The sequence below is a fragment of the Crocuta crocuta genome, unplaced genomic scaffold, assembly GCF_008692635.1.
Source record: "Crocuta crocuta isolate KB4526 unplaced genomic scaffold, BGI_CrCroc_1.0 scaffold126, whole genome shotgun sequence".
NCBI classification, from domain to species: Eukaryota; Metazoa; Chordata; class Mammalia; order Carnivora; family Hyaenidae; genus Crocuta; species Crocuta crocuta.
Window position 1 is genome coordinate 3,775,203 of NW_027531000.1, and position 25,948 is coordinate 3,801,150.

The 25,948-nt window shown below is 42.9% G+C and overlaps 1 protein-coding gene and 1 long non-coding RNA gene across 6 annotated transcripts in view; both read left to right on the plus strand.

Moving 5' to 3' along the window:
• The first annotated feature begins 1,829 nt into the window (after positions 1–1,829).
• Positions 1,830–14,318, plus strand: LOC144236961 (uncharacterized). Of its 2 annotated transcripts, XR_013336714.1 has the most exons (4): positions 1,830–2,091; positions 5,023–5,147; positions 7,360–7,786; positions 13,935–14,318. It is a non-coding gene; the product is annotated as an uncharacterized LOC144236961 (long non-coding RNA). The 2 variants fall into 2 exon arrangements; XR_013336715.1 differs by lacking the exon at positions 7,360–7,786.
• Positions 14,319–19,622: 5,304 nt separating this feature from the next.
• MITF (melanocyte inducing transcription factor) overlaps positions 19,623–25,948 on the plus strand; it is a 231,491-nt gene continuing 225,165 nt past the window's right edge. For all 4 annotated transcript variants that reach the window (XM_077770620.1, XM_077770627.1, XM_077770621.1 and 1 more), the window contains exon 1: positions 19,623–19,827. In XM_077770620.1, the coding sequence (XP_077626746.1) occupies positions 19,724–19,827 (104 nt within the window). In that variant the 5' untranslated portion in view covers positions 19,623–19,723. The remainder of the gene's footprint in view (positions 19,828–25,948) is intronic.

The window sequence follows — 25,948 nt, forward strand, 5'->3', positions numbered from 1 at the left end:
CAAGCACTTCCAGTGATTCTAAGACATGTTAAAGCTTGCAAACAACTGCAAACTTTAACTGGGTGGATAAACATGGATAAAATGTCTTCATCTGTCAGCTTCTGGGTCACAAGCAACAGACATGGGCACTAGTTATCTTGAGTGAAAAGGGAATCAATTGAAAAGATATCAGGAGCTTGTAGAATTGAAAGCAGACTAGGAAAATGGGCTTCAAAAACAAAAAGCAAGAAGATCGCAGAGGCCTGGGGGAAGAAACTGTAACTTAGATATGGTCACGATATCACCACATTTCCAGCCTCCAAAGGTTTCCTCCATCTTTGCATCATGCATGTGATATTCTAAGTGTGAAATAGGCCTTGTGGTCATGTATATGTTGGGGTGAGGGCAAGTCTTGACCTCCTCTGTTTCTGTTATAAGAAACAGCAGTGAGAGATAGCTTCTGGGAATAGCCATCCTTCTCCACCACACCCAAGATTACAAACAACAGAGCATTCTTCTAAAAAGGAGGCCAAAATACTACCCTGGAAATGTGTGATGAAATGGAGAGGGGGGAACAGAATGCTCAAGTGCTCCCAAATAACGACTGCCTGTTGTCGGACCCTACAGAAAAATAATCTCCAAAGTGTAAAATCTAGTGGAGATGGGAAGTATCAACATAATATTATTTGGAATTCTTCCACAGGGAAGATGTGCTTCTTCTCCCCATCCATTATTTGTTTACATCAGTATGGACGCAGAAATATTTATTCTCTGAGTAATAATCCAATAATGCCATTATTAGTCTTACTGCCAGATTGTTCTACTTCGGTCATTGGGAGCTCTTGCAGATGCATCCCTGTGTCCTCTCTCCAAACTAGTCTCTGGATTGGTCTAGGCTTCTTAAAGGCAGGGGCTTCTTTTATTTGACTTCACAGAATGGAGAATTCCTTAATCCATAGATGTCACTGGGCTCGAAGTTGAAGTTACTAATTGTTCTTCTGGCTCAGGAAATACTCTTATGTGTGTGGATATGCAAGAAGCAGCTTTTGTCTAGAACAGTAACCAACATGTAAAGAGTATTGAACAACTTACAGAGCATGTCATTCCATCTCCACAACCAGCCTATAAAGTTGATATTCAAGAACAGAGCCCACATTGGGCTTGGCAGTAGAGCAGAGTCTTAGGGGCCTCCTGCTAGGTCAAGTTTCAGCTCCTCAGCTGGTGTGTTGCAGGGTGGGGGTTATAGGTCCAAGTCAGGGGATTTTAGGGAATGAGCCAGGATCGCTAGGGCAGCAGGTAGGGGACAATCATCAAACATGTGGTCAAAGGATGCAGTTTAACCACTGCCTAAAGGTCTACATTTTTGAATATTTGGCACAGTTGTATTGGCACATACCAGTACAAGCTGACTAATAATTTTCTCTGTATACCAGCACTATTTTTCCTGCCTATGGGTACTACTATGCCCACTTTATAAACTGAGGTCAAATAATGTGGCAAGGCTGCAGAGCTAAAGATAAGGTTAGATATCCTGGTAGATTTCTGTTCATGACAACATGAAATTTGGAAGTTAAGGAGACGGATTTGAATTTTGTAACTAAACTGGATTCAGATGCACCTTCTACCTTTTCTCAGAATTCCTCCTCACAATAAGAAATGGCATATTATTGCAATCAAATTCCAAACCAAGTGTGCTCAAATTGCCCTGACTCTTTGATAAGACTTCCTGTTTACAGGGGAACAAAAGACATATCTTCGTGTGTGTGTGTGTGTGTGTCTGTGTGTGTTTTGATATACATCAAGTTTGTAACTGAGATCTTCTGTTTTCCAACTTGTGGCCCATCCTTCTATAGTATTGCCCTGATCCAAGGAGCTGGAAGGGCTAATGTCAGCGGTAGCCTGGACATACAGCTTCCTCCTCCTTCATCTGCTTCTCTAGGCTTCTGTGGTTCTGCACAGTGTGGGTTGTTAAGAGCCTCCTGTGCTCCTTGGGCAGTATTTTTAAAAAATCTTCCTTCCATCCTTCACTCTCCAGGACAGATTCATGGGTAGGTGTACAAGTTTGCATTTTCTGCCTTCCAACAGGAGAGTCAAGTCAAGGCATACACCTGTGTAAGTATGTGCATGTGTGTGTGTGTGCATGTTGGGGGGGATTGTGGACTATGAGTTCAGTTTTGCTTTATGCTGACTTACTTAACACCCTAGAGGTCCTTACTTTGAACAAGTGCAATTAAAAACAAAACCAAAAAACAAAATCCTCCTCTGTCCTCAGTATCTGCTAGAAACTTCACTCTCTGGGCCAACAGGGATTCTGAAGAAATAATCCACATGGAAGATACAGCAGTAGGCAACCATGTCTGAAGACAGACTATTTAATTTCTAGGCCCTAAATTCCAAAATAAGGCCTAACATATGATGTTGTCTTCTAAAGCAAATGAGAAAACTGATGAAAAGTTCTCTACTGCAGAGTTAATGCTCAGTTAATGTCAACTACGATTATTGTTGTGTTCAGTACTTTTGGGGCCAGGGTTGACTGGACCATAAGTAAGGAAAACCAATGAATAGACAAACCAGCACCCTAGGCCAGGGGTGACATAATTTAATAAATCCGCAGAAATGTGACTGGATAATACTCAGAGAAAAAGGTTATCACTTATAGAAACTGAAGCCAAAAGGTCAAGATGTAGAAAAAAGGTCATACTGGGAATCAGGATGAAGCACAGGAAAACTCAATTTCTAGTAATTTTTGCCTCTTTTGAATATTTATTATGCTTTCCAATATACACATTTAATCATATAGTTTTGTTACTTTTTCATTCTTTTTTAAAAAGTTTATTTATTTTGAGAGAGACAGAGACAGCATGAGTAGAGGAGAGGCAGAGAGGTAGAGAGAGAATCTCTGCTAGCACAGAGCCTGATGCGGGGCTTGAAGCCACAAACTGTGAGATCATGACCTGAGTTAAAACCAAGAGTCCAGTGTTTCACCAACTGAGACACTCAGGTGCCCCATAATTTTGTTACTTTTGACTTTTGAATGCATGTGTGTTGGTTTTGTGTCCCTACAGTATTTAGGGTCCAGACAAGAAGACTGCATTGCTCTGTGTTTCTCAAACAGAGAGAATTTAGTGTAGGGAAATGGTTATACAGCCATTGGAAGAGCTGAAAAGTGAAATAGGACACACAAAGTGAACGATAGCAGGAAGTTAGTACCAGGTCTAGGACTGGAGAGAGAAAGGATACAAGTCACCAAAGCCCAGGATTTGGGGTCATATACTGGAAGCTGGAATCATAATAGGCTGGCAGGTGGCAACTAGGGGTGGGCAGAGAGGGGGCTTTTCTGCAGAAAGTGAGCTACAAAGGAAATACAGCTATGTCAAAAGTACTCCATGAAAAAGAGAGTAGAGAAGTATTCCAGCTCCGACCTCCTCTCGCCCTTCCATCTTATACCAGTGTCTCCCATTGGCCAAACCACCTGAAAGGCAGAGGGTAACAAAACCTGAAGAATGTAGTTCCCTAAGGAATGGATCCCGTACCAAAAAGACAATGACAAGCAAGGGCCCAACCATACAAGCGGCTTGGTGTCATCTATGGTCTCTCAAAGGTGTTTCCTCTCTGTAGATGGTAAAGACATTATCCTTGTGATGGACATTTATTATTGCCTCTGTTTGGGGTGTGATTCTCTTTAAAGGTAAGAGATATGGGAACAGAAGCACTGAAATTCCGTAGTCAAATTCAAGAGAATAGGCTTAAAAGTAAGAAGGATATTTTTAAACTCCTAGAACTCTGTAGCTCATGTCTAATGTTTTTCAGCTACAACCTGATGACTCAGAAGATTTTTTCTGGTTTTGTTTTAGCAAATCTTGATTATCAATGTGATCAGCCCTCTCCCAGATCTGGAGGGAATGATTAGCAGGAGGCTAGCTGTGAACTGAACTAGATAATGTTGCACTTGAAAAGGATGCATTCTGCATCCTTAATCTCAAGGACATTTCAAATAGCATTGAAATAAATGCTTGCGCATGATCTATGTTGGTGATTGATTCTGAATTTTGGATAATATTTTATGGTTTTATGTGTTGCTTTATTACCTTCCCAGTCATTCTGATATATGTATGTGTGTGTGGGCATGCGCATGTGTTTTAATTGCATCTTGATTAAATTATCAAAGCAATTGAAATTCCTAGGCAGTTCTTACATTGTGAAAGCTAATTTTAGTTCATCTATGCAGTGTCAGAAATTGTATCCACTTGTAGAGTGTTATTGTGTGACACAGATTTTGTCATTTCCATTGCCTCATTGCAGAGAGGTAGATTCCAACAAGACTGGCCACTGATATTCTGTTCTTGCTGGACACAAACTAGTCAAGTGAGCTTGGCTTCTTCAACATCTGGAAGCCCTAAAGGAACTCCTTCCAAGCTTAGTATTAACTCACCCTGACACTTGTTCTTTTGTTCATGCTTCACCTCAAGTTCACCCATAGTGTATTTATTTTTAAACCAATCCTTGCAAGAACTATCACATTACCAAGAAACACATCAGAGACTTACTGGATCCTGGGCTGAAAATATTCCTGGATGACCATGGAGATTGGGCTTACAGAGCTGTGAATTCCATTGTTGGTAACATAATTTGTGGCATTTCATACATTTTTCTCCGAGGTCACCCCTCTTTGTAAAAATATTATCCTTTCTGCCATTTATAGGCAGAGTCAATCCTGCCACATGGATGTAGATGGAGGACCTTGAGGATGTCCTCCAACTTGGCATACTTTCCAATCACCATCCATTCCTAAATATGGGATCCAGTCGGAAACTAGTGTCTCTTTTTTCAATCCTTTAAGTGTAGCAGAAACGTAGAGCTAGATACTGGTGGGGTGTCTGCCAGACTCATTTTAAGTACCTGCTTCCCCTGAGAATTGCTCTCTCCATAAAAAGAAGATTGGTCCTCAGGCAGCCATGTTTATACAACTTGACTTCATCCACATTAATTGGACCTGAGTGGTCAGTTGCATGACCAATTTAGGGCCAGTTTCTCTATCCCTAGAATCTACAACAGAGAGAATGCCATCTGAGCTGGGCTGGTGTCTTGAACCATGGAGATGTTTTGCGGGAAGATGTGAGTAGCCATTCCACCCAAGGGCATGAAGTTCAAGAGGAATCACATGCAAAGTAAGTAAAGACAAAGAGGTTAAAGAATTGCCTGGTGAATTCATTACCTATTGCTGTACCACAGATTGCCCCCAACACAGCAGTATAAAACCACCAACATTGATTAGCTTACATAGTTTCTGAGGATCAGGAATCTGGGACCAGCTTAGCTGGGTATTTTTGGTTCAGAGCCTCTCATGAGCGTTCTGTCAAGACGTTGGTTGGAGCTAGAGAATGCACTTCTGCAGTTACTCAGGTGGCTGCTGCCAGAAGGGTTCTGGTCCTTGCCATATGACTTTCTCTATTACGTTGCTTACATGACATGGCAGCTGGCTTTCTCTGTAGCTGAGAGAAAGAGAGAGAGAGCAACCAAGATGGTGGTGGAACTTAATTTTCCCCTTCTTGAATGTGTACTGGACTTAGTGACTCTTCCAAAGACAAAAATATGGCAACAGAAAAATAGTAACCATCCAGTGGAAAAACATGGCAGATACCAGCTTAACAAAGTAATCAAGACTAACATCACCAGTGATAAGTCACGTTGATCTTATATACTACTGATATGATGTAATGAGAAGGTTATCTTACCTTGTGGTAATCCCTCAAATCTGTAATCCCAGACCAGTTTTGAGAAAATAGCAGACAAATCCAAATTGAGGGACATTCTACAAAATACCTGACCAGTACTCTTCAAAAGTTTAAAGCTTATTTAAAAAAAAAAAAAGGACTGTGAAATTGTCACAGATCTTAGGAGATGAAGGAAACTTGGTGAATAAATGCCACGAGGCATTCTGGATTAGATCCTAAAACAGAAAAAGGACATAAGTAAGAAAACTGGTGAAATCTGCATGAAGTCTGTGGTTTAATTAATTAATACCAACATAATAGTTTTGACAACGTACCATGGCTATGTTACCACAAAGGGAAGCTGGGCGAATGAAATATGGAAACTCTTTGTATTACCCGTGCAACTATTCTGTAAATCTATAATTACCCCAAACTAAAAAAGCATTTTAACAAGTACACACCACCCCACCACATTAAACAAACAAAACCAAAGACAGTGTATAAAGTGACAAGCCCTGGGTTCAACTTCTATGTGGGATAGTCTAAGAAGACTTCTCAGAGAGAATAAAGTCTAGTTGCATGCAAAAGAGAGTTAAAACTATAGCTGTAGTATCATGAAATACTCAAGTAACTTCTAACAGAATTGTACAGTCTTTTTTTCTCTTTTTTTCTGTGGAATCCTAAGACAATCTGAGTAGAGGTATGGGCTCTGTCTCTAGAAAAATGTATATGTATTTTGCATGCAACTTGGATGTTTTGGACATTTGCAAACCCAGTAAATGTTTACATATAAATCCAGAGTGGTTTCATAACCATCTTATGTGCTCTTGATATAATGGAACACTGTGCAGGTTTAATCATTATTTTCCAATTCTTCTAAAATGAACACAAATTATTTATGCAATTTTAAAGATAGTAAAGTATAATAAAGGATATACATGCTTTCATAACTTATGGCTCACTTTTTATGCTGTGTGGTTCTCATAGCTCTTTAATTTAGAAATCATTGGGAAGAATGAGTAAGAGAAGATCCTAGATTCGTCACTCAAGAGAACCAGAAGGGTTAAATCTGTAATTTATCACTCTTTCTCACCATAATCATTGACATTCTTATTACTGACGCAAATGACATATTAAAAATTTACTGCTTCTCTCTCTGCTTTCAAAAGAAATATGTATATGTCGTAACAAAATAAAACATTACAAGAATGTGTGATTTTGAAAGCCAAATTTCTTTACAATTCTTAGCCCCTCTAACAGCTGTTGATTTAATCCAGGTACAACATTACACACACACACACACACACACACACACACACACAGGTGCACGCACGCACACACACACAATTTGTTTTTTAAATGAAAATAGAATTGACATGCATTGTTTGCAATGTGCTTGTGCATGTTTCCATGTCTGTTCACAGAATTCAGTCTCATTGTTTTTTATTTTACACACTTCTGTAGTGTTTTTAACACCTACATGGAATTCAACTGTAAGGATACATCCTAATTCATCTATAGCCCCTGTGCCATGGATTTAGTTTTTCAATGTAACGAAAAATATTGCAATCAAAATTCTTGTATACGCATCTCTGCACCTTTGTGAGAGTTATTTCTATAGTATACACTTCTAGAAATGGAATCTTACTCTTAATTTTTTTATCAGATGCCTGCCTTGTCATCCGCACTTCTTAGTTAATCTGTGAGTCCTACTGAACGGTGGCAGAGGGCTAAGGGCCGAGCTGTCCTGCTGGCTGTAGATGGAAAGAGCTCAAGACTCCCGCTTGGCCAAACAGCTTCAATGTTAAGAAAACATGACTTCCTGAGTTTGCAGAGGCCAACATGTTTGCTTTGGTTTAATTGCTAGTCAGAGGAAAATACATCCCAGGAGAGAGCGCCTGTCTCCACCTCATCCTCTTTTTTCATCTTTATTTGAGAAGCAGAGAAATCCAGTGACTATTTGAGGCACTAGGGGTGGATAGTAAAGTTGTCATTCAGGATGCCAAGTGACTTTTTAGACAGTGGAAAGAAGAATTCTATATAGTGATGAAAACAAACTACACACAGTGTCATGGATGAATCTTTGAAAAATGGTGAGTCAAAGAATTAAGATACAGAAGTATTTATACAGCATAATCTCTGATTATCTACTGTTGTAGAACACATTACTTCAAATCTTCTTGGTTTATACAACAGAAATCACTTATGATCATGCTTTCTGTGGGTCAGATATTTGGGAGTGGCTTGGAGCAATTCCATCTGAGGGTTGCTCTTGAGGTTGAGATTGCAGTTGAATGTCTTTTTTGGGGTACAGTCATCAAAAGGCTCTGGACTCGGGCTGAGGATCCACTTCTAAGGTGGTTCAATCACGAGGCTGGCAAGTTGGTGGTAGGTGCTGGTGGGAGACCTTGGTTCCTGTCAACAAGGGCGTCTTCAAAGGACCCCTTGAATCTTCCCATGCTCGCTTCAGAGTGAACTATCTGAGAGAACTAGGCAGAAATCACAGTTGACTTTTGTGACAGCTTTAGAAATTAGTCACACAAGACCAGCCCTGATTCAATATAGGAAGAGACCATCAGGAGACCTGTATTATTGGGGGCCATCTTGGAAGGTGGTGACCATAATTTCATTTATCTGAAGTCCAAAAATAGGCAGAAAAACCCTATATTGCTTACGGGGGCATACTTACTTGTTAAAATTATAGAAAAAGAAGGGCAATGGTGACCGTAAAGTGGTTATCTTTTGAAGGGAAAAAGCTGTGAGTGGGTAAGGATCATTTGTGAAAGAATACATGTATGTTGTACGTACTTTTCCAAAGTGTAATATGTTTCATAATTGAAAGAAAATACTCTTTAAAAAAAATTAAACCACTGGGGACCTTGGGTGGCTTAGTCGGTTAAGCGTCTGACTTTCGCTTAGGTCATGATCTCGCGGTTCGTGGGTTCGAGCCCCGCATCGGGCTCTGTGCTGACTGCCAGCTCAGCGCCTGGAGCCTGTTTCAGTCTGTGACTCCCTCTCTCTCTGACCCTCCCCTGCTCACGCTGTCTTTCTCTCTCTCCTAGAAATAAAAACAACAACAACAACAACAACAAAATTAAACCAGGCGTGCCTGGGTGGCTTAGTCAGTTAAGTGTCCAACTTTAGCTCAGGTCATGATCTCACGGTTCATGGCTGTGCTGACAGCTCAGAGCCTGGAGCCGACTTTAGATTCTGTGTCCCCCTCTCTCTCTGCCCCTCGCCTGCTCATGGTCTCTCTCTCTCTCTCAAAAATAAATAAACATTTAAACAAATTAAACCAAAAGAGAGTTGACATGAGAAACAGAAAGTGTTCTTTTGTCTTTTAGGTCTCAAACATAGATCAATGGATTCTTAAAGAATAATTGAAAGTATGGTCAAAACAGGAATAACAACAATAGCAACAATTAACATTTAAAATTAGCCACAAGTTCTTATGAGTTCCAGAAAATAAAAAAGCAAAGTGCTTTTTATAGGTATCCTTGCTTAATCACCACCATAACTAGTTTGTTTCGATAATCCCCTTTTTTGGGAATAAGGAAACTGAGAAGGAGGGTGATTTAGGCATCTTGCCTACCAGGCAGTACATGGTAGAGGCAGGGTTTAAATGCCAGCCACTGTGCCTTTCTGATGCCAAAAAGGTCAGACCATTGGTATACATTTTAACTCTCTTTATTCTCTGCCTAGATTGAACAAACTTTGGAAACCCTTAGCTGGATCAGTCAACTAGTGTTTTCCAGTATGCGCCTGGAACAAAGTACTTCAATAAAAAAACCTGAGACAGTGGGGCATGCCTGGGTGGCTCAGTCGGTGAAGTGTCTGACTCTTGATTTTGGCTCAGGTCACGATCGCATGGTTTGTGGGTTTGAGCCCTGCATTGGGCTCTGCGCTGACAGCATGGAGCCTGCTTGGAATTCTGTCTCCCTCTCTCTCTGCCCCTTTCCTGCTTGCACTCTCTCTCTTAAAAAAATTTTTTTTGGGGGGCGCCTGGGTGGCTTAGTTGGTTAAGCGTCCGACTTTCACTTAGGTCATGATCTCACGGTTCATGGGTTCAAGCTCCGCGTCAAGCTCTGTGCTGACAGCCAGCTCAGAGCCTGGAGCCTGTTTACAATTCTGTGTCTCCCTCTCTCTCTCTGACTCTCCCCTGCTCACACTGTCTCTCTCTCTCCTAGAAATAAATAAAAGGTTAAAAAAAATTAAAAAAAATTTTTTTTTAAAAACGAGAGAGAAAAGTAAAAACAGATGTTTCCTGAGTGAATAAAGAATTAAAGATTATTTTGTTTATTGTGCAAAAATGTTGTATGGAGCGTATTATGTGGCAAGCACTGGCTAATGGTCTGTGTGTCTTACAAGTATTAACTCTTTTACTGTTTTGTGACTGTCCCCTGATGTCCACTCTAATTCATCTGTAAGAGGTAAGTCCCTGGGGATAGTCCCTTTTTCACTGGCCCTGAGGCAAACTGGAAGTTTTCTGTTTTTCCAAGTACTTGACTTTTACCCCCGGGGCTTGATATTTTAGCATCTTACTTTTGCAAGTCAATTCCACAGCAGTATTGCTGAACCTCTACTCCTACTGGATTTTAGGGGGAAACAAAAATGAATGTATTTTCTTCTGTAACCTGACAAACTTAGTGCTTGTTTTTGCAAAGGTTCTGAGAACTTTTTGGGTTAGCATGGATGGGGACATCAAAACCTTTGAGGTTTACCCATGTAACCTTCATGACGGGAAATGTGCATACATCGTGGTTTATTTCAGTATCTGGTTTTAGTTCCTTTAATAAGTGCTAAATATGCTTCATTCAGTCATTCTCCCGCATGAGATTTCTCCAAATGACCCGTTAACAAGTCTGAACGTGTCCGCTTGTTGTTCTAATGGAGAGATCTCAGTCTTCTTATCAGCAGTGCCTCTGGGACACAGGCTAAATTCTACTGTGATAAATCAATTTAGACTAGGAGAGAGTCCTAGTGATGGAAAGTTATTTCGTTCAATCAATATTTGCCTGATGTACAAATGGACACTGTGGAAAACCTAAGATAAAAATCCCATTTTTATTTGTATTACCATTGCTATCATTATGAAAAGGAACAATGTAAATTTGCTAGAAACTATATTCTCTTTTACCTGATGGGTAATCCATTTGTTTATTCAGCAGTTATTGAGTATCTATTGTGCGCATGGTCCCAGCTCACAAGGGGCTCACGGTTTGGACAAGGGTAAGGGTGTATTTGGTTTGTGTATGTGGTGGTGGTAACAGTGGGGTAAGGGTGGAGGTGAGGGGATTTGTATGGAAAGCTAAATAAATATAATGAGGTATGATGCAGATAGTGTATTGGGGGAACTTAGGGATGGGGCTTCTAAATCAATCTGGGGACCTGGCGAGGGTCGGTAGGGTAGAGCCAGACTTTCTGACGAAGGTAACACCTGAGCTGTATCTTAAGGTTAAAGAAGTGTTTGGGGCAAAAGAGGAAGAGAAAGACACTCTAGACAGAGAGAAACAGCCTGACCTATTCCAGGAGCTCCAAGCAGTTTGGGGTTACTGAAGCTCTTTAATATGGAAGTCAGAGAGTGATCTGAGAGGAGGAAGAGAGGGTGGGAGAATCCAGGGCATGGAGAGCTGGGTATCTAATATTAAAGAGCCTGGTCTGCGTTCTGTAGCAGTGGGGATCCTAAAAGGGCTTCAAACAGAGAAAAGACAAGATGAGGTTTGTGTTCTAGAAAGATCTCTCTTGGCAAAATTTCAAAAACATGTGTGCTTTTTGGTCTAGCAATTCAATCTCCAGGCAATTAGTGTGAATGGGGACAAAGATGTAGCTACTGGGAAAGAAGTGAAATGTTCTTTATCTCTAGTAGTAAAACATTGAAAACAGTCAAAAGGTCCAACAATGCAGACATTAGAAAAACAAATGCAATAAGCTTATAAAATAGAAAGTATATTTTAGAAGCATTAAAATGAGGTTGTAGGCAAGGAAAGGTATTTATGATACGTGAAAAGGAAAGGTGTGACGAAGAAGTGGTATATTCAGTATTACCGTTTGAATATTTACTGAGACTGTACATACATTTATATTTATATAATGAATATATTGAATATTGAGTGACATATTCCTAGATATGGGTATATATTTAGGAATATATATCTATATTTATAAAATATATACACATATATGTATATATGTATATATACTTGTATCTATATTATAAATATATTGAATATTGAATGACATATACTTAGGTATGGATATATATTGAATATTGAGTGACATATTCCTAGGTATGGGTATTACTGGAGAGCAGTATTGTGGGTGTTCAAAAATGTTTTTCTTTTACTTATCTCCATTTTGTGATTTTTAAATAATAACCCTTTTTACTTTTCTAATGAAAAGAGCTTTATTTAAAATATTTTACATAGAAGTTAGTAATCTTTTCACTACTTTGGTAGTTGTTTAGAGGAAGACAAAAAGCAGGAATGCCTTTTTTGGAGTATATGTTCCATCTTTTGGAACATTTTATTTTATTTTATTTTATTTTTTAGAGAGAGAGAGAGAGAGACAGCGTGAGCAGGGGAGGGTCAGAGAGAGAGGGAGTCACAGACTGAAACAGGCTCCAGGCTCTGAGCTGGGAGTCAGCACAGAGCCCGACGCGGGGCCCGAACCCACGAACCGCAAGATCATGACCTAAGACGCTCAACCCACTAAGCCACCCAGGCGCCCCTGGAACATTTTATGTTGTACTGCTTACTCTACTTCCTGTGACTTCAGATACCTTGGAACAAGAATGTATGGTATGACCTTTATTGATTGTTCTGTATTGGGTTTGAAGTCACAAAGTTCATACCAGGGTCAAATCACTCTTCCACCGTTGCTGTTGTATCTGTGGGGTGACAGCTACCTGGTGCCATTGACCTGTCTTTATGGTCCATTAGCTACAAAAGGCACTTCTTTGGTTTGAGTCTCTCCTTGATCGAATTTTAGCCACACTCTTCTGAATCTTCTTCCCAAATAGACCTTGACTTTCGGCTTTCGTTTACATTAACCAATTTTAGCAACAATCCTGTCAAGATGGTTTGGCCATCACCCCCATCCTCCGTATCCAATCACCTTCCTTATCTCTCACCCCTCCCCTTGCCTGCCGCAGGAAGAATCCTGTTAGGTCAGTTTCGCAAAGAATAAGCTACTCCTTTAATACTTTTCTACCCACCTACCTCCTCACCTACATTCTGCTTCTTGGCTAGGAATCCCAGCTTTTCCTGGGAGACGCTGGTAGCTCAATCGGTTAAGTGACCGGCTTTTGATTTCAGCTCAGGTCATGATCTCATGGTTCATGAGTTCCAGCCCTGCCTGGAGCACATCCTCCCTCCCCCCCTCCTAACCCCCCACCTCAGACTCCACACTTACAGTGCAGGGAAACTTGCTAAAAATATAGGTTCTCAATCCCTACCCCTTTAAGATCCCTTTTTAGTCCTTCTGCTGCAGGGCTTGGATATCTGCATTATAATGGCACCCCAAGTGATTCTGATGGACACAGTTCTTGGACAACCCTTTGGGAAGAGCACATGACTTTCCTTTCCCGGTCTACACAGCTTAGCACCCTCCTGTCTCCCCTGGCCCTTGTTCAGTGGCTCCAGAAAACAGCGTTGGACAGTACTCATAAGGACAATATATTTAGAAGACCAGAATCCAGAGACTCTTGAGGAGCAATAAATGACCACAAGGTGGTCCGTGGCACTTCTGAGGTTGTAATGATATTTGAGCACACCCTTTATCTGGTAAGAAAGTCTACAGCTTTCATCAGATTCTCAAAGAAATCCACTATCCAAATGTTAACCCTGCAAAGCCGCGAAGCAAATTTATGCCTTGAAAATGAATGATTTTCCACTTGATGTGTTTCATGTCTGAACTTTGTGTAGCTTAGATTGTTTTCCTTGGAGCACGCCCATGTCTGGGCACACAGTCTACTGCCCTAGCACCTGTAGGAAGAATATATACTAACGGATAGTGCTGAAGAGACTTTCTATTGACTACCTCATTCCCCTCTCCCCTTCTGATCATCCTCCTTAGCATTTTTCTGTCATTTATATTATTCTTCACATGGGCTTGTTTCACCTTCCTTTTGAAGTAACTGAACTGGGATCTTCTTTTGAGGTAACTGAGCCTGGGTGGCTCAGTCGGTTGAGCATCTGACTCTTTTTTTTTTTTTTAATTTTTTAATGTTTTATTTACTTCTAGGAGAGAGAGAGAGAGAGACAGCGTGAGCAGGGGACGGTCAGAGAGAGAGGGAGTCACAGACTCTGAAACAGGCTCCAGGATCTGAGCTGGGATTCAGCACAGAGCCCGACACGGGGCTCGAACCCACGAACCGCGAGATCATGACCTAAGCAGAAGTCGGATGCTTAACCGACTAAGCCACCCAGGCACCCCCAAGCATCTGACTCTTCATGTTGGCTCAGGTCATCATCCCAACATCGTGGCTTGGAGTGTTGGTCTTCACGCTGAGGCTGGAGTCTAAGATCTCCCCTGTCTCTGTCCCCTCCGCCCTCCACCCCTGTTCTCTCTCTGTCTCTGTCTCTTTAAAAAAATAAATAAAAATAAAGTAAGTGAACTGCCTCATTACTGTCCAATCCTGTGCTTATAAAAATATGTTTCAAATAAGAGAAACACAAGTTTAAAAGGGGGGTAGGTTTACGTGTTTCTGTCTATAGAACTGAATTTATTAGTCCCAGGGAGACTGCAAAATAGTTTCTTTTTTTTTTTTTTAGTTTTTCTTTTTTACTTTAAGTCTCTAAAGTAGTGAGAGAGAAAGAGAGTAGGGAATGGCTTTGGGGAACTAGCATCCTTGCAGTCAGAGCTGGGCACAAAGCCTACGTCTGCCAATTGCGTCAAGTCTTGACCTTGGACAGGACAACAAATAGGTGAAGCAGCTGGGACGCAGCCTAATCCTTCTGGTGGTGGGCAATTGTGGCTACATCCAGTTCCCAGAGAGAGCATTTCGACCATGTGCCATGTTCAGTGTCAAAAGCTCAAGCTGTGATGTTTAGTGACACAGTGGTATTGGTGAGGGTGGCTTCACTAGCCCAGGTCTATGGCATAGATTTTAGAGTTGTTCCTGGTTGCACAAGTTCTGTGCCAAGTCCCACTGGCCTTCTGGAGGTTCTGGGGCTACTCAGTCTACTTTCCTCCTTCCTTCCTTTCTAATGTTTTATTAGAGAGAGAGAGGGAGGGAGGGAGAGAGAGAGAGCATGAACAGGGGAGGGTCAGAGAGAGAGGGAGACACAGAATCTTAAATAGGCTCCAGGCTCTGAGCTGGCTGTCAGCACAGAGCCCAACACGGGGCTCGAACTCACAAACCACGAGATCATGACCTGAGTTGAAGTCGGATGCTTAACTGACTGAGCCACCCAGGCACCCCTACTCAATGAATTCACTTTCAATGAATTGTTCTCTGCTGAAATCAACCATATCCAGCGGCTCTTGGATGTTTCCTCCAAACATGCCATGAGCAGCTTTGCTTCCACATCTTCCTCATGTCCCGTTTCTCCTTTTGACCGACATGTTTTTTAATCTAACTTTATCAGAAATTGTACACCATTTAAAATTTTTTTCTGACAGTTCTCTCTCTTTTGTTTATTTTTTTATTTGTTTTTTGTTTATTTCGTTTTCTAATGTGCACAAAAATACATGGAGTAGTATAGTAAACTTCCATAGCGTATTAGCCAATTTCAACATCTTCTTCACATTTCAGTGTTCCTTTTCCCACTTTATGAGCGATAGAAGGGGAAGAGTTGGAGTATTTTATGGCAATTCCTAGACATCATGTCATCATGCCCATAAATACTTTATATGTACGTCTGGCTATCAGATAAGAACTTCAAAAATAAGATAGGCACAATGTCACTATCACACCTAATAAAATTAAAAATAATTTTTAAAATTCTTATTTTTGAGAGAGAGAGAGAGAGAGAGAGCATGAACCAGTGAGGTGCAGAGAAAGAGGGAGACACAGAATCTGAAGCAGGCTCCAGGCTCTGAGATGTCAGCACAGAGCCCAGTGCAGGGCTGGAGCTCACAAACTGTGAGATTAGGATCTGAGCAGAAGTCGGACACCCAACTAACTGAGCCACTCAGGCACACCAACAATAATTTTTTAATATTATCCAATTCCAGTCCATGTTCCTACACTCCTAGTGTTCTCCAAAATGAATTTTGACAATTGGCTTGTTCAATCAGAATCCAGATAATATGCACACAATGTATTTGGGTGGTATGTCTCTTTTTTCAATTTGTTTTTAAAATTAAATATAATTCACATAGATCTTATGTATGTCTCCTACTTCTTTAAAAATCTATAGCAGTTCCTCCTTCCTCTTTATTTCATGCTATTTAGTTTTTGAAGAATTTCTCAATGTCTTGTTTCTCAATTTTTAGGTTTGTCTGACTGCAACCTCACATGTTCCTCTCTTTCCTTTTTTCCCCTCTGTAAATTGGTGGTTAGATCGAGGGGATGGAGTAGATTCAATTTTCATGTTTTATGTCCTAGACTTTTCCTTTATTTTTTTCACTTTTTCTTTATTTTTAAGATCTAGCTTAGTCACATCTCCTCCAAGAATTCTTCACTTTATCTCCACCTCTGCCATTGGTGGTGGCTCCTTTCTCAGACACGTGTAGCCTTTATGTATCTATTAACTTATCTATCAAATCATTTTCACTCCTATTCCTAAAAAGGCAAGGACTATATCCTGAGCGCAGGGATCATATATGGCTCAAAACGGCTGTTTTCCCCCATATCTAGCACATAGTGTGGCCGACGCAGAGTAGATTCTCCATAAATAGTTGTTGAGATAAACGGATATGAAAGTCCACATCAGACACCAGTTATCTGCTGCTTAGTACTTGCTGCCTTCTGTGTGGTTTCTCATTGAGTTATAAGCCTTGACTCAACTCCTGGATTATGAGTCTCTGGAGGGCAGAGAGGAAGTCAAATACATTCTTGTAGTCTGGTCACTTAACACGATGCTGTTTATAACTACTGCATGTCCCGTGTATTTTCAAGCGAGGACCCATGTCCATCTGTCCTTGCTGCTGGATTTTTATAAGCAAAATGAGAGGTGTGTGTGACAAGCATGTGCAAAAGAGTAAAATATTACATAAATATAGGTAAGTGTGACAAAAATACTCTTTTGTACTTTTTTTTTCTTTTGCAGTTTTAAGAATCACAATCCCTGGTTGAAATGTATGAAGATACTGACTTTCACCACTTTTTTAAAGACAGGGTATCTAGGGGCGCCTGGGTGGCTCAGTCGGTTGGGTGTCTGACCTCGGCTCAGGTCATGATCTCCCATTCCATGGGTTCGAGCCCCACATTGGGCTCTGTGCTGACAACTTAGAGCATGGATCCTGCTTCAGATTCTGTGTCCCTCTCTCTCATCTCCTCCCCTGCTTGTGTTCTCTCTCTCTCTTCTCTCAAAAATAAATAAACGTTAAAAAATTTGAAAACAAAATGATAAAAATAAAAGAAAAGGTATCTATTCCTAGGGTTCAATTCATTAATGAAGAGGGATTACAGGGCCATCTACCAGGGGGGCAACTTTTTATCATGTGGATTAATGGTATGGTCATTCCTAGAGATGGGCCATCTATTTAAAGGAGTGAAAAGTGTTTAGGGTGATTACTCAAAGACCTTTTGGTTGCAACTGACAAAAACCTAAAGCATAATAGTTTCAGCAAAAAGAAAAGAATTTTTGGTTCATATCTCTGGAAAGTCTAAGGGTATCTACTTCTCTGATTGTTGTGTTGATCTTATCTCATTGTCTCATTTTTGGTCAGCTTTCCTATGTGGCCATAAGTAATTAGCTTTAAGTTGTCTACCTTTGATCACCATGCTTCCACAAATCAGACAGCTTTCCCCGTTGACCTGTAGAAAAGTTCAAAGGAGAACTTTTAGTCATGTTACTATCCTGTGTCCATGCCTAAAGGAATCACTGTGGCTAAGGAAAAGGGGTCATTTATTGGTCAGGATTAAATCACATACCCACTCCCCCAGGGTGGCAGATGGCACTCTAAATGATAAATGTGTCACACTTGATGGAAGACAAGTTTTCCCCAACTCCGAGTAGGATGAGACCAGAAGAAAAGGTACAGGGGAAAAAATAGCAGCTGTATGTATCTCAGGGCAACCTCAGCTCAGAGCTCTGTAGCCTACAGATACCTCTGGAAGGTACACTTGTCTGGTAGTAAGTTCAGGGATCTTAGTTTTCCTGACAGTTTTTTCCCCTTCAGGTTTGGTCCCTTTGGTCTAGCAGGTCACTATTTGATATAATGAGTGACAAAATGGACTGTTCCATTACAGTTCTAAAGAGGTTATACACTGCAGTTCTAACATGAATTTCTTTTTTTATTTTTTTAAATGTTTTATTTATTTCTAGGAGAGAGAGAGAGACAGCGTGAGCAGGGGAGGGTCAGAGAGAGAGGGAGTGACAGACTCTGAAACAGCCTCCAGGCTCTGAGCTGGCTGTCAGCACAGAGCCCGAGCCCAACGCGGGGCTCGAACCCACGAACCGCGAGGTCATGACCTAAGCGAAAGTTGGACGCTCAACCGACTAAGCCACCCAGGCGCCCCCTAACATGAATTTCTTGATAGCCTCTAAGGGGTCAATGGAATCCTGGGAGATGCCCAATCATGAATCCAGTCTCCCAAGAATTTTATCCTAGGATGATCATTTAGTTTAATACTTCTGGAAGGACAAACTCACAAATGAAATGTTAGTCTGGAAGGAATATCTTCAAGATACAATAAATAAAAGAATGACCAGTGAGCATCATTTTTAAAGACGACAAATCACTTTCCCTTGCATTTGGCCTTGCAACATCTTCTAAAACAGGTTTGTTAATCTCTTTTACAGATGAAGAAATTGAGGCTTCTAGGAATCAGTGACGTGCCCAAGAACACACAGTGCTTTAGACAGGATTTCAGGATTTCAGCTCTGAGTCTCCTAACTTTAAATACCACCCTCTAACTCTCTACTGCCTCTCTGATGCCTTAAGACATTTTTGAAAGAAAGAACACATCCTATGGAAGTAATCAGAGGGAAGGTCTGGAAGTAAACATGAGCCATAACTGAGCTTTTTATTCTGTTACCTAAATGAGTGCCCGGAAGCTCAGGCGGGAGGAGGACACTTACACAGTTTATGCACCCCCAACTTCACTCCTGAATTGTTAGGACAATCTTGTTTGAACTCTCAGACAACTGAGAAATTCAAAGCAGACGGTGACGACTCTGTTTTGTAACTTGGTGCCTTTTAAATTAACCGGACCTTTCAAGGGCTGCTTTAGATTAAAAGCGGCTAATTGGATAAAGGGAAAAGAGCCACTCAGCTGGATGAATAGTATTGTAAAAGCCCAGACTGAGTTACAGAAAAGGAACGCACAAGAATAACTTTTACAATAATGTTTTAATTATAGAGTGAAGGCAAATTCCTCCACTCTATTCCAATCCGAGGACAAGTTCATATTTCGCAGCACCACTGGGAAGCATAGAGGCTGACAGTTAAGTCCTTTTATTTTAAGGCAAGCTTGAAGGCTAAAACTTTCCAGTGCCAAAACCTTTCACGATTAAAAAAATTTTTTTTTTATTAAGGATTTGGGGTGTCCTTGCAAATGTCTGAGCAGGGAGTAGGGGTGACGGCAAGAGAACAAGGCTGGGTCTATTCTTATTAATATTAAATAGCCACGTCCGTACCCTTGAAGCAAGAGAGGAGAGAGGAGGGAGAGGAGCTGCTGACATTGAGAATGAATCCAAACAGGAGTTGCAATAGCGGTGTCCACCACGTTGCCTCTGCCCCCGCCTGGCCTTCTGGGAGTTGTAGTTTTCGCGGGAGCGACTCCCCTGGCGAGCCAGGAACGCCCCGTCCNGGCACTGTGCGGGGGCGCACCACTCGGGGGACCCGGGCCCCGCCACCTTCCCTCGGCCCCCAGGCTCTGTTCTCACTTGCGAGCAGTGAAAGGACGGGCAGCGGGAGCCATGCAGTCGGAATCGGGGATCGTGCCGGATTTCGAAGTCGGGGAGGAGTTTCACGAAGAGCCCAAAACCTATTACGAACTCAAAAGTCAACCTCTGAAGAGCAGGTGAGTGGTGACAGCTGGAGGGAGGCGCGGAGGGCGGCTGGGGGCCCCCGCGCTCCACACTCTGGGGCGAGGAAAGCCGGTCGTCCGGGCTCTGGGACAAGGACCCCGTGTCCTTGCCCGGGGGCAGAGGGCGAACTGCCCCCCGCAGTTGGGGGCCGCGCCCGCCGGGCGGGTGCGCCTCCGGGGGAGGAGGCCTCAGTTCAAGTGCGCAGCCGGGGAGCTGCAAAGCAGCCTAGGACCGCCGGCCTAGGTGAGGGGTCCCTGGGCTCGACATGCTGGCCGCTGAGACTGGGTGGGGGCTGGGGAGCTCCCGGCGCGCAGGTCGCGGAGGAGGAGCGCGGGACCCGGACGCTATCGCAGTGGGAAGGAGGAAAAAAGAGTTTCTAGTGAACCTCTTTTCTAAAGATCCCGGCGGGCTGAGGACTCGGAGAGGGAGTGCTTGGGGTGGATTGAAGCGCGACGGTGAGGGAAGCAATTAGTCTGTGTCGCCTCCTCGGAGTCGGGCTCCTCTGGGAAAGCCCGCCCCTGGCCGCCTCCAGGTGCAGTTTCCCGGAGTCCCGCCTCTCACCTTGCCCACCCGGGCACGGCGGCGCGGGCGGCGTCCGGGGTAGCGGTGGGCGTGTCACCTGTCCAGGTTAAACTCCCCGGGCAATAGAGTCCCATTCAAATCCAGGCTTTCCCTGGAGGGGGAAAAAAGCTTCGGAACTGGAGTGTTACCGGGACAGATCTGCTTGGCAGATCCCCGGCTTGGCAGCGACACGCGTTTAATTTGCAGGGGAGTTCAAAAACTTTTTTGGAGAGAAGTGAAAACACCCGCTGGTCTGGCTTCCCACCACCTCTAGTGCCCACTTCCTGTGCTGCCTCCATTCCCACTCGTTTGTCGGAATGGGTTGAGTATCTTTCTTCCTCTGTCCTATGGCCACTCCGGACATTTCCCGTGTTTACTAAGAGGGACAACATGGTCATTGGAGTTTGTGATAGTAGAGAAGGATTTATGTCCACTCTTCTCAGTTGTGAAATAAGGTAAAGCTGTAACGGGAAGGCTCAAGGCAGTGCTTCTGCACACCCATCTCAAACCTCTCTGCCTGCCCCCCACACTGGGTAGAATCTGGGTGAATGGGCCTGGCCTGCAGAGGGGAGGAGGGTTCGGAAATCAGGGTGAATGAAGAGAAGGGCAAATGGATGGGGAGTGAAGTAGTACATAGTACAGTCTTTGCTTCTGGGCTGCACCGGGGTGCTGTTTGCTCTGGTGGCCGGCAGAAGCCGGTTTGTTTCCTTCAGGGCTGCGTCAGGACTCTGAATCCAACCAAGTTGGGGAAGAGAATCTGGGAAAGGCATACCCACCGACGGGGTTGCTGAAGCAGCCTCCTTGCAGACGCTTAGCAGTGATTGGAAGGAAATGCAGTTAGATGCCTAAAAGCAGCCTTTAGTTGATGGTTTCTCTTCATAATGGCTGTTTTGTGTGTGAGCATAGATTGTGTGTGTTGGGGGTTGGGGGTTTTGAGTAATATTGTGTAAAGGGTATTGTTGCTTATGCTCATTGGGGCTTTATTGTGCATTCGGCTGAAGGGACCAGTGTTTTACTGAGCAGTCTCTGCTTTTGCTTCTATAAGCAAATGCTTACATGGCCAGAATGAGGGAGTGAGTGTTTGAGTGTGCGTCTGTAGTCCTGAAAGAAATGAATTAACCGGACTGTTTGGAACATTTTTGATGGGAGCTGATACATAACATTAAATGAGTTTGAGAGAGTGAGGAAAATACCATCTGGAAAAACCCAAATGAGTGCCATGAAACTCATGTTGAAGGATTTGGGCCTGTTCTTTTTCAGAGTCGGCAAAAAATTACTTGCAAGGGTGAACGTCCTCGGTAGCTAGCTAGCATGTGTAAGGAAAAATGTGGCTACGTGGGAAGCGATGGCTTCACACGTTGAAGCTAGAAACAGGTGCGGGACAGAACCGGTATGGAGAGGAATGCTAAATTAAAAAAGTTGTTGTAAAACTTGTCTGTGGAGCAGACACATGCTCTTTGAAATAAACCAGTTAAATAAAATCTGTGAATAAATATATGGGGTTGGCAAAATTTCCCCATACTGTTTTCCACAGTTGTCTAACTTATTGTCATCGGCATCTGTTGTGTGACTTTAAAAGGGCTCCATGTTGTTGGGGGCCTCCTCATGGCCTTTTGTCTGAAGTCTTTGCCAGGGCACCTCCCTTCTTGTAAGTGTTGGTTGGAAAAAGTAGAATTTGAAAGGTCAAGACTGCTGTAGCCATTTCGTCTATCAGTTGTATTCTCTGGATTGCCTCTTGGAGTTGAAAATATGTTCCGGATCTGCCCACCTCTCGGCAAATCCACTGCCACCACTTGGGTCCAAGTCCTCACCAGCTCGTGCCAGGGCTATTGCAGTAGTCTCTTGCCTTGCCTTCTACTGTTACCCCTTCTGGTGCATTTTCTACGTGACAGCCACAATGTTCCTGTTAAAACTGGTTCTCAGGCAGGGTAGGTATTCCNAGATTTGTGGGTCAGAATGGAAGGGTGTTGGTATTGGTCTTAAGTACATAGAAGCCGGAGATGCTGGTAAACTTTCTGTAATGCACAAGATAGCAGCAGAGAATTATCTGGCCCTAAACTGTCACTGCCGAGGCTGAGAAACTGTGACTTAAAACGTGCCACATCGTGTCCTTTTCTGCTTAAAACTCTCCAGTGGCTCCTAGTTTCAGGAACACTCGAGATGGCAAAACACTTTAAATGGCAAAAGGCAGCCTGTATGGTCAGGCTCGCTGTCAGCTCCGTTGCTGCCCCGGAACACTCCAGACTCCTTCACCGTAGGCCTTTGTACGCTGTACTTGCTGGTGCCTCTGCCTGGACCATCTTTTGCCTGGAGAGCCACAGTGGTCAGTACCTCACCGACTTCAGGTCTTGTAATATTCCTACGGGGCCTACCTTGACCTCACTACGTACAAGTGCTGTCCTTCCAACAAACTCTCATCTTCCTTGCCTGGCACTATTTCTTCCATTGTACTTCTGTTATAACTGACTCATTTCTAATAGGTTTATTATATGTTGCTCCACACTAGACTGGCAGCTTCAAGGAGCAGGGATTTCTGTCTGTTCCTTGTTTACTGTTATGTCCCTAGAGTCCGGAGCAGAGTTTCTCAGCCTCAGTGCCGTTGACATTTCATGCTGGATTCCTCTTTGTTGTGGGGACTGTCCTGGGCACTGCAGGATGTTGACCAGCACCCCTGGCATCCACCTGCTGGAGGCAAGTAGCACCCTTGCCTTGGCAAGGTAGCCAGAAATGTCTCCAGACGCTGCCAAATGTCCAGGACGGGTACAGTCACCCCTGTTTTGATCAGTTAGCCTAGAACATTGCCAGGCACACTAATAATTTGTTCTGTGAACAGGTGTTGCTTTCTCCTTTAAGAGTCCACCTAGGACGGGGTGCTTGGTGCCGATTTTGCATTCAGCCTGACAGCCTTTTAAAATAGGATCCATCAGTGGAGTGGATCTCTCCAGAGTGGAGGTTATATATTCTTCATTTGGGCTGAGCTCAGATGTGCAAGTGTTTCATGAGGAGAGACACGTTTTCCTTCCTAACCTTTAGGAGTTAGTTCCTCCTGGCCTTTAGGAGTGTGAAGTTCCTGGGTTTAGATCAGTGAACCCCCTTTCGGTCACGGTCACTAGCAAATCTGCAGTGGAGGAAGACACACTATGAGGAAAGGTTCTAATGAAGAATTGTTTGCAGTGTGCTTCCCCCAACAAGATTTTTGAAGCCTCTGTGTGTTCTCCTAGGAATGAGCTCTGAATGGTGGGTGGCGGGGGACAAGTGCCGAATTTCAAGGGTGAACCCTTGAATTCACACGCTGGCACGGTTGCTTCAGGGAAACAAATATGGAGGCATTGAATGAGCTCCTAGCAGTAGAGGCCCTCTCTCTAGGTCTCTGGGACCTGAAACAGCATTGTAAAACATGGTAGCACCTTTCAGGTTCATGATCCTCTTGTTCAGTTGACTGGGTGTACAATTCTGTGGCTAATGCCCTTTTCTTGGACAGACTAATCTAGTTCCTGTTTCTTCTGTCACATTTTTAGTTATGTTTCAGATAACTGCAAATTGCAAACTTCCTGCAAATTAGAAATGGGAATGAGGGAAGTCTTGGGTGTATTATGGCAGGACAGGATACAGCGGTGGTTTCCGAATGCTGATTCCTGGAGAGATGTGTGAAGTTTTCACAGGTTTGTGGTGAAATGAGAAAGACAAGGACTGTTGTGTCACACGCACCCTTACATGCACATGTTTTGGTTTAAGGTCACTGCCATTTCTTGGATTTATTCTGAGATTTTTTCTCCTGTTTTCATAGTAAAAAAATACCCTTTCTTTTATGAAATGATAATCCATTCTTGGCAAAACACAACTGTCAATCTTTTACTGAATTCTGAGAGTTTTCTGGATTTTTCTGTCAGTCCAGTCTGCAGGGAATTGCCAGCATTATTCTGGCCTCACTGTCCCCAACTAGCTGAGAACTTGGGCAGGCTGGGTGACCTCTGAGTTTAGTTTCTTCATCTGACAAATGTCAGCCTGCATCCTAAGGGTCTTCAGAACATTCCCTGTCGCATTGACCGTGGAAGAGTATTAGCATGGTGCCAGGCCCATAATAAAGGTTCAGTGAAGTGTTAGCAAATGGTGTTCTTGTTATTATTTCTTTATTACTTAACGGTGAGTCCTGACATTCCAGAAAGCATTTGCATTTGGTTGTCTTTGGCTTTCTACCTTAAGGCCAGAGTTGTTTGTGAACAGCAACGAATCTCCTAATGAATACTACTGCCCCCACATGAGGTGTTTAGATGATTTTTTAAAACATTTTATATTTTTGATCCAACCCATAAAAATTTGTGTTGGTTAAAATAAAGCAATTGTGGCTTTCAGTACATACGGAAAACTTCATATTCAGCATGTGTCTGTTGTGACCTGGTATGTGCAAATTAATACCTGTAAATGTAGCTAACATCTATTGAGCATGCACCACGTGTCAGTCTCTATTGTAAGTGTTTTTTTGCATGTGGACTTAAAATTTGCACACCTGGAGAAAGATGATAATGATAAATGAAAACAATAATAATCTTAATTATGATTTTTAAAACTGATAATTCTTACACAGTACTTACTACCTGCCAGGACAGAGTCTGAATATTTTACTTGTTTGAATTCGGTTAATCTCTTCAATCCTGGATATCTGTGTTTTTATTATTCTTATTTTACAGAGGAAGAAACCGAGGCCTAACAAGTAGATGGGCCCAGGTTTAACCCGAGGAGGGGATGCTGGGGGTTCTTTCAGTTAAGTGTCTGACTTCAGCCCAGGCGATGATCTCACGGTTCACGAGTTGAGCCCCACATCGGGCTCACTGCTGTCAGCACCGAGGCTGCTTTGGATCCCTGTCCCCCCCTCCCCCCGCCCCTCCCTGGCTTGTTGTCTCTCTCAAAATAAATAAACTTAAAAAAAAGTCTCAGTAGGTGAAGGAAAGAACATATGGATCCAGCTAAACATGCAAGACAGAGTGTGATCTCATGGGGAGTAGGCATCAGCAGTGTGCATTTTTTCATAGAGGAAAGGAAATTGGAGGTCAGTTTTGTGAACAAGTAGGGTTATTTGAGTTTGGCCTGGAAGGTCAAGCAATACTCAAGCATATTTCTCTACAACATTAAATAAGATGTTAGACACTTTGGAGGACATATTCTAAAATAGACTCCTGGGGGTTTTAGTTGCCTTTTAAAGGTTTCAGCAGACTCCCAGACCTCTCTCACGGTCTCGGGGCACCTGAAAGGGGCAGAGACTGGATACATGTGGACAGGTTCAGAGGGAGCTGTGCTGAAGTGCTGTGCTCATGACTCTGTCACTGGACTGTGATGTGTGTGCTCGAGACACTCAGCTTCTGGGAGCCTCAGTTTCTTTACCTGTAAAATGGGGTCAACTTACTCTTGGTAGAAGTTTTTATTTTTTAATGTTTATTCTTGAGAGAAATAGAATGTGAGCAAGGGAGGGTCAGAGAGAGAGGGAGACGCAGAATCTGAAGCAGGCTCCGGGCTCTGAGCCATCAGCACAGAGCCCGATGTGGGGCTCCAACTCAC